This window comes from Zootoca vivipara, chromosome 11 (assembly GCF_965207765.1).
Source record: "Zootoca vivipara chromosome 11, rZooViv2.hap1.1, whole genome shotgun sequence".
Classification (NCBI taxonomy): Eukaryota; Metazoa; Chordata; class Lepidosauria; order Squamata; family Lacertidae; genus Zootoca; species Zootoca vivipara.
Window position 1 is genome coordinate 12,812,662 of NC_142594.1, and position 18,129 is coordinate 12,830,790.

General features: G+C 43.5%; 1 protein-coding gene and 1 pseudogene across 3 annotated transcripts in view; both read left to right on the plus strand.

Annotated features, from left to right (window-relative positions):
* Positions 1–18,129, plus strand: part of CPNE4 (copine 4) — a 193,148-nt gene that overhangs the window by 135,906 nt on the left and 39,113 nt on the right. For all 3 annotated transcript variants that reach the window (XM_088654502.1, XM_035129268.3, XM_088654503.1), the window contains exons 6-7: positions 2,999–3,082; positions 5,401–5,490. In XM_088654502.1, the coding sequence (XP_088510628.1) occupies positions 2,999–3,082; positions 5,401–5,490 (174 nt within the window). The remainder of the gene's footprint in view (positions 1–2,998; positions 3,083–5,400; positions 5,491–18,129) is intronic.
* LOC118092034 (thioredoxin-like protein 1 pseudogene) lies at positions 9–1,720 on the plus strand (annotated as a pseudogene).

The window sequence follows — 18,129 nt, forward strand, 5'->3', positions numbered from 1 at the left end:
AAAACTTCATGCCCCTCAGCGAGCTCAAAGCTGCCTTCCCAAAGCTGGGTAAGCAAGGCGCCGGGCTTTGAGAAGGAGGTGTAAGGGCTCTGGAAGGGTCCTAGAGCCCTTCTGACTCCTTCTCAAAGCTGCCAAAAGATACGTAGGCTTTGGGAAGGAGATGGGGGGACTCTAGGACCCTGCCAGAGCCCTCACACTTCATTCTCTATGGAAGGGCTTACTTGGCTTTGGGAAGGAGATGGGAAGGTACCCCCTTGGCTCAGCATCCGGGGGGGGGGAGGGAACCAATCACACAGGTTCCCTAAATCCACCTCTGCTGCAACTCTCATTGGCCCCACCCAGAAATCCTGGAAGATATAGTCCAAAGTATCTGGAGTGTACCAGGTTGGCGGAGCCTGCTGTATGGCTTGGATCCAGATTTAGTCATAAAGTTCCATAGATTTCAATGAGTCTACTGTAACTATGACTTAAGTCTGAATCCAGCCCTATGGTTGAAGCAGCCTTCATACTGGAAATCAATATACAAGCATGCAATTTGTTTGGACTAAAAGGCCAGAGTTAAACAATACCGAGTCTCAATGAACCTGAAAATAGTGCTACAAATCTTGCTGCAATTTATAGTCATGGGAAACCTGACAAGAAGGGACAGATTGAGAGCCACCCTATGGTTGAAGGAGCAGGTGTTCTCCTCTTCACCACACACATAATGTTGCATTTGGTGTGGGCATTCCATATGGATGCGCCATTGTGCAGGTGTCAAATTCACATGGATCCTCGCCTTTGGAAGCAGAAGAATTTCACAAATCTGGTATTTGTATGACTGAACGTTCTATGATGCTTTCTGGAACTGAAAAACAGCAAGGTGGGAGGTTACTGTGTTCAGAAGCAGGGTTCTGTCTATATGTGAGGAAGATTTAGCAACTGAAAAATAACTGGATGCAGCCTTCAAATAAAGGGTTGTTCGCCAAAGTAGGACATATTGCCACTCTACCATCCTAGTCACTGACTCTCACCTCCTAGAGAGGCACATCTAGAACCCTCTCTGATAGAAGCCTTTGTCTTATTGGATTGTCATCCACCGTAAGTCAAAATCATCGCCGTCCGGAAGAGAGCAGGCATTTACTCAGAGATTAAAGAGAAACCGGTCACATCCACGGCATACATTAAAAGCACTATTGTACCACTTTAACAGTCATGAATCCTGGAGTTGGTGGTGCTGAGAATTACTATGTTTAAGGATAGCCCCTGCTTTCAATGCTCTGAGCAATAAATATCCCCAAGTGACATTTTTAGAAGTTGATGTGCATCAATGCCAGGGAACAGCTGCAACCAATAATATATCGGCAACCCCAACGATTCTTTTCTTCCGGAGCAAAGTGCGCATCGACCAGTATCAAGGTGCTGACGCTGCTGGATTGGAAGAGAAAATCAAACAACACCTAGAAAATGATCCTGGAAATAATGAGGATACCAATATTCCAAAAGGATATATGGATTTGATGCCATTTGTTAATAAAGCTGGCTGTGAACGCCTTAATGAAAGTGATGAACACGGTTTGATAACTGTTTATGTAAAGACTCTACCATCCTGGAATCAGACCGTGACAAACAGCTGCTTATTACGGTAGCTTTTAATCAACCTGTCAAGGTTTATTCTATGAAGTTCCAAGGGCCTGATAATGGTCAACGTCCAAAGTATTCTGAAGGCAGCCCTGTTTAGGGAAGCTTTTAATGTTTAATAGATTATTGTATTTTAATGTCTGTTGAAAGCCACCCAGAGTGGCTGGGGAAACCCAGCCAGATGGGCAGGGTATACATAATTTATTATTATTATTATTATTATTATTATTATTATTATTATTATTATTTGGAGACTGCTCTCTTCCCCTCACAGAACCTCAATTCCCAAAGAGTTCCCTAGCAAGAAGGATTGATCAAGCACTCTGCAAACTGTAGCTCTGCTCCAATTCTTTCCCAACAACTCTCAGCACTCTTAGCAAAGTAAAGTTCCCATTATCCTTTGGAGGAAGCCATGACAGTTAAAGTCGTATCGTGCGGCTTCTGAATGCATGGTACAGATTTGGCCATAGTGTGGTCATGTGTCCTACCGGAAAGAGTTGTGTCCTCTGTTCCAAGGTCTGTCAGAGGATAGTCCTGTATTTGAAGGCATCCACTGAGCCTAGGGCTTGTCGATCAGAAAGTCGGTGGTTCGAATCCCCATGACGGGGTGAGCTCCCATTGCTCGGTCCCAGCTCCTGCCAACCTAGCAGTTCGAAAGAATGTCAAAGTGCAAGTATCTGAAGAAGTGTGCATGCACACGAAAGCTCATACCAAAATAAAAACTTAGTTGGTCTTTAAGGTGCTACTGAAGGAATTTTTTTTATTTTACTTCGATCCAGACCAACACGGCTACCTACCTGTAACCAAAGTGCAAGTAGATAAATAGGAACCGCTACAGCGGGAAGGTAAACGGTGTTTCCGTGTCCTGCTCTGGTTCACCAGAAGCGGCTTTGTCATGCTGGACACATGACCTGGAAGCTGTACGCCGGCTCCCTCGGCCAATCATGCGAGATGAGCACCACAACCCCAGGGTCAGTCACGACTGGACCTAATGGTCAGGGGTCCCTTTACCTTTATGTTTGAAAAGCACTCTAGTTGAAGGCTGCAGTCAAAATAACAAACCAGACGAAGGGAGAGCAGGGGCCTGGAAATTTCCTATTAGCAGACTGAGAAGGCACACTGATCTCACTATGGTGAGATGCAATGTGCTTCTATTTAAATTATAGGAATTATTTCTAAACGTACAGGTGTGCTCATAAACAAGCATATGCAAATTTTATGCAACTCTTCCTCTTCTTTTGGTGATACATTTTGGTAATGTCACTCACTCTACAATGGAATCAACTTTCATTTTCCTTCAGCAGGGGAGCAGAGAGAGATTGTGTGGATAAAATCAAATAAGCCTGGAAGAATAACGATCTATATGTTTCGATTTCAGGATTTCTTCAGCAAATCTGATCCATTTCTGGAAATCTTCCGGATGAATGATGATGCCACTCAGCAGCTCGTCCACAGGACTGAGGTGAGAAATGAGCCTGTTTTGAAGTCAGCTGGGCACAGCTGTCTATGGCAAGGAAGAGTGGGCTCTTTTTGTTTTTACTTACGTCGAACTTTATAGGATGTTCAAAAGCAACCCGCTTTTACTTTGTTTTGCATTATTGTGGTCCCCCTTCCCTTGGTAGGCTTATAATTTTGGTTGCGGTGGGGGAGATTTTGGGTCTTTTGAAATAATATAAACTGCTAGACCAAGGGTCAGCAAACTTTTTCACCACTGTCCCTCAGACTTTGTGGTGGGCCAGACTATATTTTGAAGGGGGGGGAGAACGAATTCCTATACCCCACAAATAACTCAGAGATGCATTTTAAATAAAAGCACACATTCTACTCATGTAAAAACATGCAGGCTGGATTTAGAATGTGCTGGACTTTTAGTGCTCTGCCAGTGTCTTATGTGTGGGACTGCCCTCCAGACAATGGCACTGCTGCTGTTTACAAGGATTGTGCAGGGACTGTGCAAGAATGCCAGCAGAGCCAATCCAGTCTCACTAAGTGACAGTGATGCCAGTGGTGGGTGTGTGTGTGCGTGCGTGCGTGCGTGCGTGCTCCTCTGTGGCACTGCCTCACACACCAACCACTCATGACTAGTGGTGGCATGGATCCAGCAAGACTAGCATAATATCACTGTCCCCATGTAGTTGAAGAGAAGTCGCCTTGCTGAACAGGAACAAAAGGAAACACTTTGGTCTGGGAAGAAAGCACTACCCCATTAACTGATACTTTTAAAAAAAGAAAATTGAGAGGATGTGTTTCGGCACCCTCATTCCGCTCAGAAAGGGAACTACACTTCAAAGAAGTGATCTAAACCAAGGTGGATGGGAGGGGGAAATAAAAAGTTGTATGAACCTCTTGGGCAATGCTCTGAGGAGGAGGAGGAGGCAGTTTTGCCATTCTGCTCTGTCAAATCAGCAATCCTGCCCTTCCGTGGCACATTAAGCATGTGCCTGGCCTCAGGAGAAGTAAGCAAGCAATAGTAATGCACAATATGGTGCAGTTGCTGGGGGGGGGGGGATGTAGCTATCTCAGGGTCGCAGGCACTTTTTGGATATTACCAGTCACATCACAAATGATTAGTGGCCCAACTCTTTCCATTTCCCTGCTCACGTGATCATTTGGGGAAGGTTATTCAAGACTTCCATTGAGGCTCCTCAAGTTGTGCGTTTAAAGTGATGAGTGGTGGGTGCTTTCTCTCCTCTCGTTTCTTAATTCATCTTTCTTCTAGTGCTCCCACAATAGTGAGCTATGTTGCTGCCAACAGCTTTTTAGCATTTGGTGAAGGGCGCTCATAGCAGCCAAAAGGTCCCCTCACAGAAGTGATTCAGTAGTCAAGGTGAGAGGTGTCTGTTTAAGTCCAAACAGAGATATAGCCACCAATAGCTATTATTTGTGCATCGCCAGTCCCATTCAGATTCCCAGAGCCAGAAAAGTCAATTTGAGGAACATTTGTTACTTCCCTCTTTCCTCCAAATGAGATGGACATTCTTCACTCCTCACACACCATGCTATGTAGCAAACATTGGCCTTCTTGAGCTGCTCCAAGGGGAATGCTTATCTAGGCTTGCAGACAGCTCCCTCACCTGAAACATGTACCACCTGCCATAGGCTTTCAACTCTTTTGGCAACAGGTAATTCACCTCTCTCTGTTCATATACAGGGTGGGTCTTTTAAAAGAGGCCCTGTGGAACATGTGTACTCTGTATCCACTGGACCTCTTTTAAAATACTCGCCCTGTATGTGTTTGCCCATATGTTCGCAAAGCAGCATTGTTGCCGCTGTCACTCCTTGAGTCCATTTAGTTGGAGAGCATGGTCACTAGTTAGGAGAGAGTGAATTTCCCCCCACAGCTAGTACATTTGCCCATAAAGCAAATTTATTTTCTCTGTTTAGATTGTTGTTTCAGACTTTTCAATCCTTATCTTGTTTTCCCATTTTGTGTTCTGTTTTCTCATTTTGTGATGTACAATCCTTTGGGTTTGTTTGTTTTTTAACTGACTCCCACTGATTTTAATGGACTTTGGAAAGGAGTCAAAAGATAAAATAAATTATCAAATAGAGCATAACAAGAAGCATGCTTAATAATATGTTGACTTGATTGCCTAGCATATAGCCACAAAAAGTATACCCAAAAAATGAATAATGCCTAAAGATACTGTTTCTTTTGCTCAGTTTAAATTTATATTTTTTTGGGGGGTGATAATAGAACTTCATTTGCAAGTGATAATTATTGGTGTTTAGCATTTTGGTTTTGAAATACGTTTATAGTCCTTTTCTTCTCATTCATAGGTGGTGATGAATAACTTAAACCCAGCCTGGAAGTCATTTAAGGTGTCTGTAAATTCACTCTGCAGCGGAGATCAGGATCGCAGGCTGAAGGTTGGTGGTCTCTATCAAGTGTGGAACAAGTTTTTTTTTTCCCCTATTAAAAAAACATTCTCTTTAAAAACTTTGAAATTAAAGACTGCCACTAAACACAGACATACACATCCACTCTTTTGACTTGAAGTACATCATCTTGCAGAATTATTTATGCTTTGGCAGTTTGAATTGAAACCCACACAGCAGTACATTTCCTTAATGATTGTGCATAATATTGTAAAAGGTCTCTCAGTGTAACACCACTTAAGCCAACAGAATTGAAATATTTCAGAAAGCAAAAATAAGGGGCCTACATGTGTCAATCAGCTTTGCAGGCATGCTGCTCAAAAATTGATCTATCTAAAATTCGAACAATATTAGAGCAATCTGGCTGTGTTGTTCCCCCATGCCCTCCTTTCACACGAAAAGGGTGATCTTCAGGTCAAGTGAATTAATACAAAGAGAAAATAGCTTGGTCTAAAACCACCCTGCAGTTTTAATATGAGTTTGGGCTCAGCTCTGGAATCTGATTCTGAAGCTGCAGGTCTCCTTCTTCCCCCAGTGACAAGTAAGCATCAGTGGGGTGGGGTTGGGGTGGGGTAGGGTAGAGGCACTGTGTCCATTCCTGGTTGAAGGCAGGTCTAGACAGCAACACAGAGAGACACACTGCATGTGCACACGAGATCTATGCAGATCAGTTGAGGGAGAGGGCTATCGCCCTCTCTTTTTCTCATCAAACAATCCAGCTGATCAACAGGGAGGGGGCAATTTCCACCCTTCTGCACTGTGCCCACTTGTCAGGAGCCAGAGCTGGGTCACCAATAAAACACCCAGTGTCAGTGAAGTTCACTCTTTATTCAAAGAAACCAAAACAACTCAGACCTAGCGATCACAGCAACTCTTCTCAGTAGGTCTTGCCACAGGAGGCAGTTGTGAGGATTGAAGGTGCCTGCCTTCCACTGCTCTCTAAGGCTTCTCTTCCCTTGGGTCCTTCCGCAGCCACCTGAGGCTCCTTCGTCTTGTCTCTCTTTGCTCCACCCTCTTCATTTCTCTGTATGTTCTGGGAGACCAGGGGGAAGGGGGGGGCTGCAGATTCACTGGATTCTTCAGCAGCCTGCTTCATCTCTATCTGCTGGCCACCCTCCTCTCCTGCCTCTGAGTCTGGATTGCTCTCTGCCACAGCCTTTCCCTGCTCACTAAAGCCTGTTGCCTCTTCAGCTTCTGACACTCCTCCCAGTCTGCCCCCTCTTCCCCCTCTGACCACTCACCATTGTCCCACCACCAATCCCCTGGCTCTGAGCCTTCTTCCTCTGGGGGTTCCCTTGGGGGTTCCCCGGCTGCTGCCTCCCACCACTCCTCTGCATCCAGCCAGTCCATGACACCGAAGTGATTTCTTTTACATTTTGCAATCATCTGTAGGATCTTGGAGGGCAACAGAAATTATTTGCTTGGGATGCTGGATGAGCCCCTTGAACTGGGGGTTAGCCAACCCTTACCTAAAGGAAGCCCGAGCTCTCTTCAGTTTTTTCTCGCCTGAAGTGGAAAAGCCAGCTGAAAGGGGCTGCAGGGCCCTGCAACTAGAGATGGGGGAAGCCTTTTGTTGAAATTCACACTTCTCCCAATTTTGCAGTGCCCGTTCCCCAGCCAAACGATGTGTACAAAAGTGTGGATAGGAGTGTAAAGTGTGTGTGTATAAATGGCACATTTGTGAAAATAACATACAGTATGAAAATGTGTGATAATGGGGGGGTGTCGCTTTCAGAAATGGGTGTATTTCGCAAAATTTCAAGCAACATTGTGCATATCGGGAGAAATTCATACTCCTGTTGGCTGTTCTGCCATAATGTCTACAGTCTTTTCTACTCTCATAAAGGCTCCGCAAATGATTTGGAAATGTATGGTTCTAAGCCCAGTATGAAGCCTCCACAAGTAGGGGTGGGGACGACTCTCTCCCCACTGCAAAAGTTGCAGCTGAACTCGTGATCCGAACTGGCTCATGTCCCCTATGTCATGGGCAAAGGTTACTCTAATCCCCCATATATATTGCAAAGGACTCATCGGTTTAATTACTAGTATAGATTTGTGTCAATTAATCTGCCTCAGAGACACTTTGAAGATCAAAAGACAGTGTAAGTGGTATCTATTAGCTGGTCTAATAACTTGGATTTCTCGGGAGATGTGCTATCGGGGAAATAATATAACGGCACCGCTCTTTGGGTCTCCAAGGACTCTTCTGTTTTAAAGACATGGCAGGCTGAGGGTGAAGGGTGGCAATGAATAGCTCCTGCCCATAATGGGACGAGGGCGTTCCGAGCCTCGCTCTCCCTGCTTGGCTGGCTTCTGGCAGGCGAGCATGTTCTTTCAGCCTGACAGGTGCTTTTTCTCCAGATCACTGCCACAGCCCCACTGTGTTTTCAGAAACAGAGCACTTACAGCCTCTTGACACGCTGATGAGGCTGCAGACCTGGGCAGAAGATGCAGCAAGTAAACAAACGAATGATGCCGGACATCTCGAGCCCCTGAGGCTGTCAGCCTTTGAAACACTGGGGGTTCCAGAGGTTGTTTCTGAACCTGATCCTGGTTGGACAAAGGAGAACGAAACTGATTCTCACTCCCCACCCCACCCCGGGAAATAAAGGAGCACGATGGCATAGTTGGAGTCAGGGGGGGGGGTATTGCAGGAAGATGTACATAGTGATTTCTATCTTATGAGCTACTTCTTTTTTTAAGAAGGTGGTTTTATAAAACAGAATAGGTGCTATACATGGAAAGATTAACCTCTTCAGCTGCAAGAGGCTCCCCATGTCACACGTTTGCCTTCCAGGTCATGGAGTGAACAGACACCACACTGTGACCCCTCTTCAAATCACAAGCTAACCCCTAATCAGATTGCCTGAAGTGGGCTATTATTTGCAGAATAAAGGGAGAGTTCTTGGGAAAACATATTATTTGGAGAGGGGTGGGGGGTGCTTCCTGAGTAGCTGTAAGTATCCAGATATATTTGTTTAAGCATGTGAGATGGGTCCATTAGAATTTTATTCAGGGATAGCTATAGTGATGCCCTGATATGATGATCATTTTATTTTTATGTTTGTTTGTTTTACATTTTGTTTGTTGTACTGAATGTTTTAATTACCCCTTGTTTTGTGTTTACCCTTGGTTCTGCCTCTTATTAACCATGTTTCACATACATATCATTCTGGTGTGTTTGGATTTATTTATTTTTTGCAGGGCCTTTGGCCACAAGCAGTACAAATTTAAGCTAAGACCTAAGAACGCCTACTCCACTGTTCATTTGCAGGACAGTTTCTGTTCTTTGATTATTCTGAGGGTGGAAAAAGAATGCCCACCAATAGTTCGCATCCATCATTATTAGTAATGAAAGATCAATATCAGAGAGCTGAATGCATTTATTACTTTGAAATTAACAGAGCTTGCAATCTACAGAAGCTCCTTGATATGACATTATTCATACAGTATTCTCTCTTTTGATGTCCTGAAAGCCAAAAGATTATGTCTTGCTGGTGCCTAAAGTTTTTGTGCTCATTGCCATTTCCTGGTTTAGATTTCAGTGATACCATCTTTAAACAGAAATGATAAAATTAGTTTCTGCTAAAAAAGCATTTTTGTGTTTGTGCAAATCTGTCTTTTCTGTCTCTCACTTATAAAACAAAACTAAAAAGCCTGTATTCCGTTTTCTCTCAATTTGAACTTGCAAAGGACATTTGCAATTCAAAGTGTGTAAGGGTGACAGTTTGGTTCAGAGCCTAGATTCTCTTAAATTACCCAGGCCTGAAGAGTATTGGAAAACTAGCATCTTTAAAGACAAATGATCATAATATTACATTGGCAATAATGGCTGTATACTCCAAACTGACTATGTACTCACTGAATCGCTGGTGTGAGTGAGAAGAGATAGCTCAGAACTAGGAATGGATGGGTTGATCTATTTATGACCTGTGTCAGTTTTGTGTGCACTCATTCATAAGTCCGTTCCATCCCATTTTTGCATTAATCTGTGTTTTTTAAAAGAATACGCTCCAAAAAAACTCCATGTTTAAGTATGTATTTAATTTTGGCAAGAAAATACAATCAAAATCCACAAACATGAATTTCTAAATTTGTTTTCACTAAAAATGTGCATTTCTAGATGTGTTTTAATCTAATGTGGATTTTATACAAGATTTGTAAAAAGAAAAGGCAATGTAGAGCTGAAATCTCTGATAACTCCAAAATGAGCTTTCCAACTTAATATAATCATATCCAAAAAGCAGAAAATCAAGAACGCCCCTCCTGCTTTTAAAAACGAAGTTGGAATCCTGATGAGATGTTGACATCATAACCATTCTCAGCTGAGGTTAATCTCTTGTCCAGGTGGTGGGGGCTGGCTTTAATTTGCTAGGTGGCTTGCCGTATAATCTTTCTTGTAGGAGAGCCACTTGTGCGTAACTCACCCTGTAATTTACCTTTATGGCAAACGTTTTGAAATATTCTCCTTTCGTATTGTGCCCTGTCTTCTTCTTCCTTCTCACAACTGATAGCAGTGCCATCGGTCTTAAAATATTTATCGCTGGCGGGGGGGGGGGGGAGCAGCCAAGATGCCCATGCAAAACAACCATCTAAATAGAGATGCCCTGATGTGCTCCCGTGATAAGAAAGCTTCTGATTGCCCCACAGTGAGTGGGTCTGGGTAGGAGCAGGGGCTGGGCCTACCACATTCTTTCCCTGAGCTGATGTTGCTGTGTCCTGTCCCCTTGTGCCTGTGGGGGTGGAGGTGGTCTGTCCCCTCCCCGCCCAAGCAATTGTAAGAACTTGACTCTCCTCCTGCAGCGCCACCATTTTAGAGGCAGGAAGAAAGATCACACATGGTGTGAGTAAACATCTGGGAGCTTTCCTTCTCCCAAACGAGGTAGCCAAGAAGATCAAAAGGAGGGGTGAGCAGGACGTAAGAAAAATAATGGGGTGCAGGAAAATAAGATGGTGGCAGCTTATTGGGAGCAGGTAGGGCCACTGGTCCCATCAGCTCCTGGCAAATAGAAGGGGGAGAAATGGAGGCAGTGGGAGATTTTACTTTCCTGGGCTCCTTGATCACTGCAGATGGTGACAGCAGTCACGAAATTAAAAGATGCCTGCTTCTTGGGAGAAAAGCAATGACAAACCTAGACAACATCTTAAAAAGCAGAGACATCACCTTGCTAACAAAGGTCCATATAGTTAAAGCTATGGTTTTCCCAGTAGTGATGTATGGAAGTGAGAGCTGGACCATAAAGAAGGCTGATCGCTGAAGAATTGATGCTTTTGAATTATGGTGCTGGAGGAGACTCTTGAGAGTCCAATGGACTGCAAGAAGATCAAACTTATCCATTCTGAAGGAAATCAGCCCTGAGTGCTCACTGGAAGGACAGATCGTGAAGCTGAGGCTCCAATACTTTGGCCACCTCATGAGAAGAGAAGACTCCCTGGAAAAGACCCTGATGTTGGGAAAGATTGAGGGCACTAGGAGAAGGGGACGACAGAGGACGAGATGGCTGAACAGTGTTCTTGAAGATACGAACATGAGTTTGACCAAACTGCGGGAGGCAGTGCAAGACAGGAGTGCCTGGCGTGCTATGGTCCATGGGGTCACGAAGAGTCGGACACAACTAAACGACTAAACAACAACAACAAGAGCAGGAGGAGAAAAGGCAGGGTTTGCAGGAGATTGTTCCCAATTGCATCTTCTACTGGCAAGTTAAATGAATACCTTTTATTGCTTAGAGACATTTCAGTGGAATCGTACCTAGTCTTCTGGCTCATTGATACTCCCAGTGTTAGTCTATATGTCAGTTAAGGTATGTTCACCCCATGTATTACTTTAGCGCATCGCGTTGTTTGTTACCATTGTAGAAACTCAGAAGACTGCATATTCCAGGTGCAAAATGTTGGCCTTAGGAGCCTGCTTTAACCAAGCCTTTAATTTCAGACCTGCAATTATTATGAGCGTAATTGGTCCTATTTGGACAACCTAAGGTACCTGGTAAGGTATTCAAGACTAGCAGTTAAGTATCTAAATTGGATGACCTATTTCCTCCTGCTGTAATTAAATTGTAAAATTTAGACTGAGGTGATTGAAAGCCCTGGTGCTATATTTTCTCTATTTAGGCCATCTCCGCCTCTCTCTCTTTTTTTCCTCTTTTAAAATTTTGTTTAAACCAATTCATTCCAAGCAGGCCTTTATAAAACAGGGGTGCTATATCATGCCCCTTTCCTTCAAATCCTGTGGTTTGTCTACCATGAAGTATCACGCAAAGCAACTTTTCCTTCCCCGTTGGAAGCTGCAGTCCAAAACTGCAGTCCAAAACTTTTGGAGATGCCAGTTTAGGTAAGGCACACATAAGCAATATTTTGTCCCATTCTGCAGACTACAGTCTGACACATTATCAGTCGCTGAACAGCATTATTCTGATAAGCAATCATATCAACATAATGGTTTTAACATATTTTTACCGAGATATCCCAGGCAGTCAAATCTATCGCTTCAAATCCCAGCAGGACTTAATATTTTCTGTGGGCTGAATTAACAAAAGAGCTGTGAAGGGCCTCGAGACATACAAAATTGTCCATTTAAACATTACTGCCATTAAGCATTCTCGATTTGCCGTGTTTTTCAAGAGGCTTTTTAATCCACCTGAATAACCAGGTCTTCTACAGAGAAAAAGGGGAGACTAGGTGAGATTTCACAGTAGGATCATGAACAGGACGACTGTCTTCCATTTTGCTATAATTTTCAGCCAGGCAATATCAAATTACTATTTTTGAAATTCACCATATGGTGGCTTGTCATGTGATGTTTTATAATCTGGTACGCTTGTTTTCTTGGTTCAGAATACGTGTGTGGTGAATTAGCAGGGAAAGGATCATAGGTGTATCTCTCTCTTTTCCATTTTTAAAATATTTTTTATTAACTTTTCTAAATTACATTTCAAAATATTCATTTAAACAACCTTAAATCAGTGACTTTCCTTCTTCTCCTTCCATGGTTCATTTTGCATACCATACATCCCTGCATATTTTACATAAACTAAGCCATTCAGTAATCCATTTTTACATCAATCAAAACTTATTTACACTGTTGAATTTATATTAATGCTACACCAGCGTTTTTAAATAAACGCAATTTTCACCTATATATTCAGTAAACATTCTGATCTTCTGATCAGCAAGCCCAAGAGGCTCAGTGGTTTAGACCACAGCGCCACCCGTGCCCCCCACCTAACACCAGCTCTTCCACTAACACCAGGCCTTGCTGCAAACCATGCAGTCCAGTAACAGTGTGCCTGATAGCAAATTGGATTGATGACTGCCTTGCCTTGTATGTGATCATACCTCCAGTACACAACAGTAGAAATAAAGCTCATGAACAACGGCTTGTGCCTAATACTCAACACGACTAAACCCTCCACGTTTTCTTTAGATGTGTGCTTGATGTGTTAATTGTAAACCAATCCATTTTCTGCCTGTTTGAACCCCATTTCTGGCTAGGCAACTGTGATCCGATTCTATCCCAGACCTCTGAGCCGGTTTCCCTCCCAGCATTCTATTAACCTCCCCATCCCTTGGTTCTGTTCACTATTACCATTTATCTTCCACAAGTCTCTTATCAACCGCTCTGTCGAAATCACCTTCTCCGCCAAATTTCTGTTATCTGCTCTGACAGTTAATATCTGGGGGAAGTTGCCAGGAAGAGTTAAATTAAAATCTCTGGCTGCTCAGACCTTTTAGAAAAAAGATTATGTATCAATTAAATGATAGGAACGGCTGTGCTTCTGGGAAGTCCGGGAACCAACACGGAACAGAGAATAGTTGGGAGCCAATATGGTCTGTTTGCTGGTGCCACCGAGGCAGGACTTGGTGGCAGAAGTCCAGGCCCACTCATCGGAAAGGGCAGGTGTGCCCCCCCCAAAAAAACCATAGACTCATAGAATTGTACAGTAGGAAGGGACCTCAAGGGTCATCTAGTCCAACCCCCTGCAATGCAGGAATCCTGTCCACAGCCGTCCCTGGATGGGCTCAAACCACCAACCTTTGGGTTAGTTGCCAGCTGCACTGTCCTATCGCACCGCCTGAATATACTAAACCTTGTTGTTTTCTGCAAACAATCGCTAGAAATTTGGAGGCGCGTATAAATATGTGCATGATTTGACCTCACTTTGGGGACTAACATGAGATTCGTAATTTAAATATTACTTGTCATTTTGGCTGCAGGGCAAAGGTCCTGCAGCTGCTTCAGAAGTGTTGTACCATCATTTGTGATTGTTTGCCATCTTGGATCATTTTCTCAATAGCTTGATAAATCTTGGGGGCAAGGAGGGCTTATAAGAATATTAAGTACAGATTCTCACTTCCCAGGCTTGCGTCCCGGGGAGGTCATTTCAGTGCTGCTATTGCAGCAGTTTGACTTCGCCACCAGGGGTGCACTCCCTTGTTTCTCAAGACAGGGGGATGCCAACAACAATATGATTTATGTTGTATTTGTGGTGTTCTATTATGTTAATGTTATTTATTGTTTCTAAGCCGCTTTGCAATTCACATGAATGAAAAGCAGCTTAGAAACATGATAAATCAAAATCAGGTGAACTATGTCGCTGGTACCTGGTTTTCCGTGTGGCAGAGGCCTTTCCCTGCGCTGGAATCCTTTATCAGTTCATCCCTAGATGAAGCTTCTGATCCTTTCATGATCTCCACCTCCATGTTAATGCATCATTACTCTAGACCAAGGACAAGACAAGTCCCCTCTTTTGAGTTGGTGTCTGGGTCACCAGGTGGCTAGTGCATGAAAAAGTGGGATAGAAAACATTCAAGGGGGATGTGTATATAGGAGGTAGCCTTTGCTGAAGAGATGAGAACAAACAAAGAAATTAAAGAGAGAATAATTGTTGTTATAAAAAAAAAAACTTGCTGAGACATTTTGGCAGCCTTACCAGTTGAGTGAGAGAGAATCTGAAAACAGTGTTTGCAAAAGTGGCAATCATACATATGTTGCTTTTGTTGTGTTGTAGAAACAGTGGCTTATATTGCAGGGAGCTATACAACAAAATATTGATTCACAGGACCAGATTCTCACTTGATGTAATTAGAACTATGCTGTGTTTTATTTGGCACCAGCAGGCCATTGAAGAAAAAAAATGTTGCTGGTATTCCCCGTTCTTTAAAAGGCTCTTGTCTTCTGTCTATTCAGGTATTACACACCGTGTGTGTGTGTGTGTGTGTGTGTGTGTGTGTGTGTGTGTGTAATTCTACCATTCATAGAGCTTTTGTTGTTGGTTTGCATTAGGAGCAGGGAGGTCTAGGAAAGTGTTGGTAACAAAACTTTAGAGACAGTTCCCCTTTTCAAGTAGAATACATTGTTTGGGGCAGTGTTGATGGTGTGCAGTGCCCCAGACTTCAGGTCTTGTAGCAGATGCAACAGCAGCATGTTTCCCACTTGTCCCCTCCCAGCCTCCAACCCACAAATCACTAAGAATGAGAAGCAGTTGACTCAGAGCAGGGGTGTCAAACTCAAATTCATCGGGGGCCGCATCAACAGTTTGGTCACCCTCAAAGGGCCGGTTGTATCTGTAGGACTATGTGTCCACTCTTTATTATCATAAATTATTGTCACTGCATTCAATTATTACTGTTTTTTGTAATAATGTAAGTAATAACTAGCTCTGAAAGCAGAAACATAGTCAGAATAATGGCAAGTAGATATTCAAATGTACAATTATTGTACAATTTATTGAAAAATGATTTTTGGTAACTGCACTGGGTGGTGGAGGCTCGCTAGGGTTTCATGCAGGACCTTTGCAGAGCTACTAGTACCTGGAGATGCTGGGGTCCTTCTGCATGCAGGACAAATGTTCTGCCAGTGAGCCACCACCCTTCACCAAAGGGACTAGCTGAGGTTGACTCACTGAAGCTGCTCTCCTGGTTCCAGGGTTTAAGGGCCAGAAGTATAAAGCAGCATCCTATGTTTCTGAGGAGAGGGAGAGGGAGAGGAGGAAGGAAGGAAGGAAGGAAGGAAGGAAGGAAGGAAGGAAGGAAGGAAGGAAGGAAGGAAGGAAGGAAGGAAGGAAGGAAGGAGGGAAGGAAGAAAGAAAGAAGGGAGTGGGAGGGAGAGAGGAAGGAAGGAAGGAAGGAAGGAAAGAGGGGAGAGAAAGAAGAGTGGGAAATAAGGAAGAGAATAAAGAAGGAAAGAAAAAGAAAGAGGGAGAGAAGACAGAAAGGGAGAAAGAAGGAAGGAAGTAGAGGGAAAGAAAGAATAAGAATGAGGGAGAGGAAGAAAGTTGGGAAGGACGGAAGGAAGGAAGAAAGGGAGAAAGAAAGAAAAGAGGGAGCAGGAGGGAGAGAGGAAGGAAAGAGGTGAGAGAAAGAAGAGTAGGAAAGAAGGAATAAAGAAGGAAAGAAAAAGAAAGAGGGAGAGAAGACAGAGATAAAGAAGGAAGGAAGGAGAGGGAAAGAAAAAATAAGAATGAGAGAGAGGAAGAAAGAAAGGGAGGGGGGGTCGCCGCCTTGATTCAGCGCCAGAAAAGAGCGCAAAGGGACCCAGGGGCAAAAAGCATTTCCACGGCCCCAGCTGTTTGTCGGCGCTTTGTTGGCGCGGCGCTTCAGCAGCAAGGTCCCACTGCTGGGTCCCGCTGGCTGGGGCGCTCGGCGGGCCACATGACGAGGTCTGGCGGGCCGGATTTGGCCCCCGGGCCTTGTGTTTGACACCTGTGACTCAGAGGTTCACTAAGTGTTGGTAATGTGGCAGGATGGCTTCAGCCCCAGTTGGATGAGCACGGAAGCATCTCATCCTGAGGAGTACAAAGTATGGTGCTTCAGAATAGTGCAGGTGCTGTTTGCACATCTGTAAAGGAGGAGGGCATTTTACTGTCTGAAAGGCATACTTCTCAACTGTAGACTGTAAGAGGTCCAGCCCTTCCATTTTTCCTATCTACCAACCTTTGAAGAAGCAGCCAACAGCCACATGGTGTGGAACATTTTCATGTCAGAGACAGCTGATCAAAAGTGAATGAGTATTCTGGGGTAGAGAGTAAACCCTCATGCCAATTCATCAGTATTGTGCAAATTTCTCCTAACAGACTCATTTTTATATGCAGTTTTGACTACACATTTTTGCAAATTATTTCCTCTAATATAATTCAATTTTATATGCTATTTTCATTAACACCTTCCCTTGACCTGTGCTATTTTGTAAACAGTGATTGGAAAACTGTGTCGCAAAATTCAGATCTGTGCAAATTTTGAAGGACAGTTGTGCACAAATTTGGTAGATTCAGCTTTTAATGTGTACTGAACATCCTTTATCTATCTAACTTGAATATAAAACAATACACAAACCAAAACACAGCCGTCCTTTGAAATTCTCCTAATTTTGCAATGCATTTCGCCAGATAGTCGGTACAAAAATGCAGTACTACGGTACAGCACACCAGTGCGTCTATATGTGAAAATAACATACAAAAAAATGCATTTTATTTCTGCTTCAGTCGGTGGAATTGGCACTACTGCAGGTGCTACAAAATACATTTGTAAGAACTCAGTCGTTCAGTGTGGCAACACCAACACTTTGGGAAATAATTCCCTGCCTATTAAGATCAAGCTCTGCATTCTTTTCGGCACCTGCCCAAAACATTCTTGTTTAGACAAGCCTAGAAATAGTGTCTTAGTATTTTAACTCCTTGTATGTTTTAATGGGATGTTTTAATGCATGGGATGCAGGTGGCGCTGTGGGTTAAACCGCAGAGCCTAGGGTTTGCCGATCAGAAGGTCGGCGGTTCGAATACCTGCAACGGGGTGAGCTCCCATTGCTCGGTGACCGGCTCCTGCCAACCCAGCAGTTCAAAAGCATGTCAGAGTGCAAGTAGGTAAATAGGTACCACTACAGCAGGAAGGTAAACGCCGTTTCAATGTGCTGCTCTGGTTCGCCAGAAGCGACTTAGTCATGCTGGCCACATGACCTGGAAGCTGTACGCTGGCTCCCTCGGCCAATAATGCGAGATGAGCGCCGCAACCCCAGAATCGGTCACGACTGGACCTAATGGTCAGGGGTCCCTTTACCTTTACCTTTATGTTTTAATGTGTTTTTTTAAAAAAATCAAAAAATCCTGGTTTTATGGTTATATCTTTTTGTAAACTACTTTGTAGTTTTCTTTACAATCAAGCAGTGTATAAATTTTTGATAAACAAATAATATTAGGAAAGAATGTTTGTACGTATTAGACAAAATCGCATGAGAAATCAGCACATCAAGAGAAATCGCCACTAAAATACTGGTGTATTTTCATGAGGACTTTTCAAGAAAGGAATTTGGAAATGGATGTGGAAATGTTGGGAAGTGAACTTTTGATTGGAAAAGTGACAAACTTACAGGAAACCAACAGATTTGCTTACCCCTAACAGCGTATTTGGTTCTGTAAACTGGTAAGTGAATTCACATCAGTTGCTGTTTTGTTTAGCGGCCCATTGTATATACCGTAGTATACTGACCTGGGGTGGCAATGAGTGTTTATAGCCAGTTGTAAATCTCTTGCATAATAGGCAATTATAATAGGCCAGCTAACAAGCACCCTTACCCTCACTCTGATTATAGCTGTGCAAACAACACTGAGAGAATAATGGCTTCTTTTGTCCAAG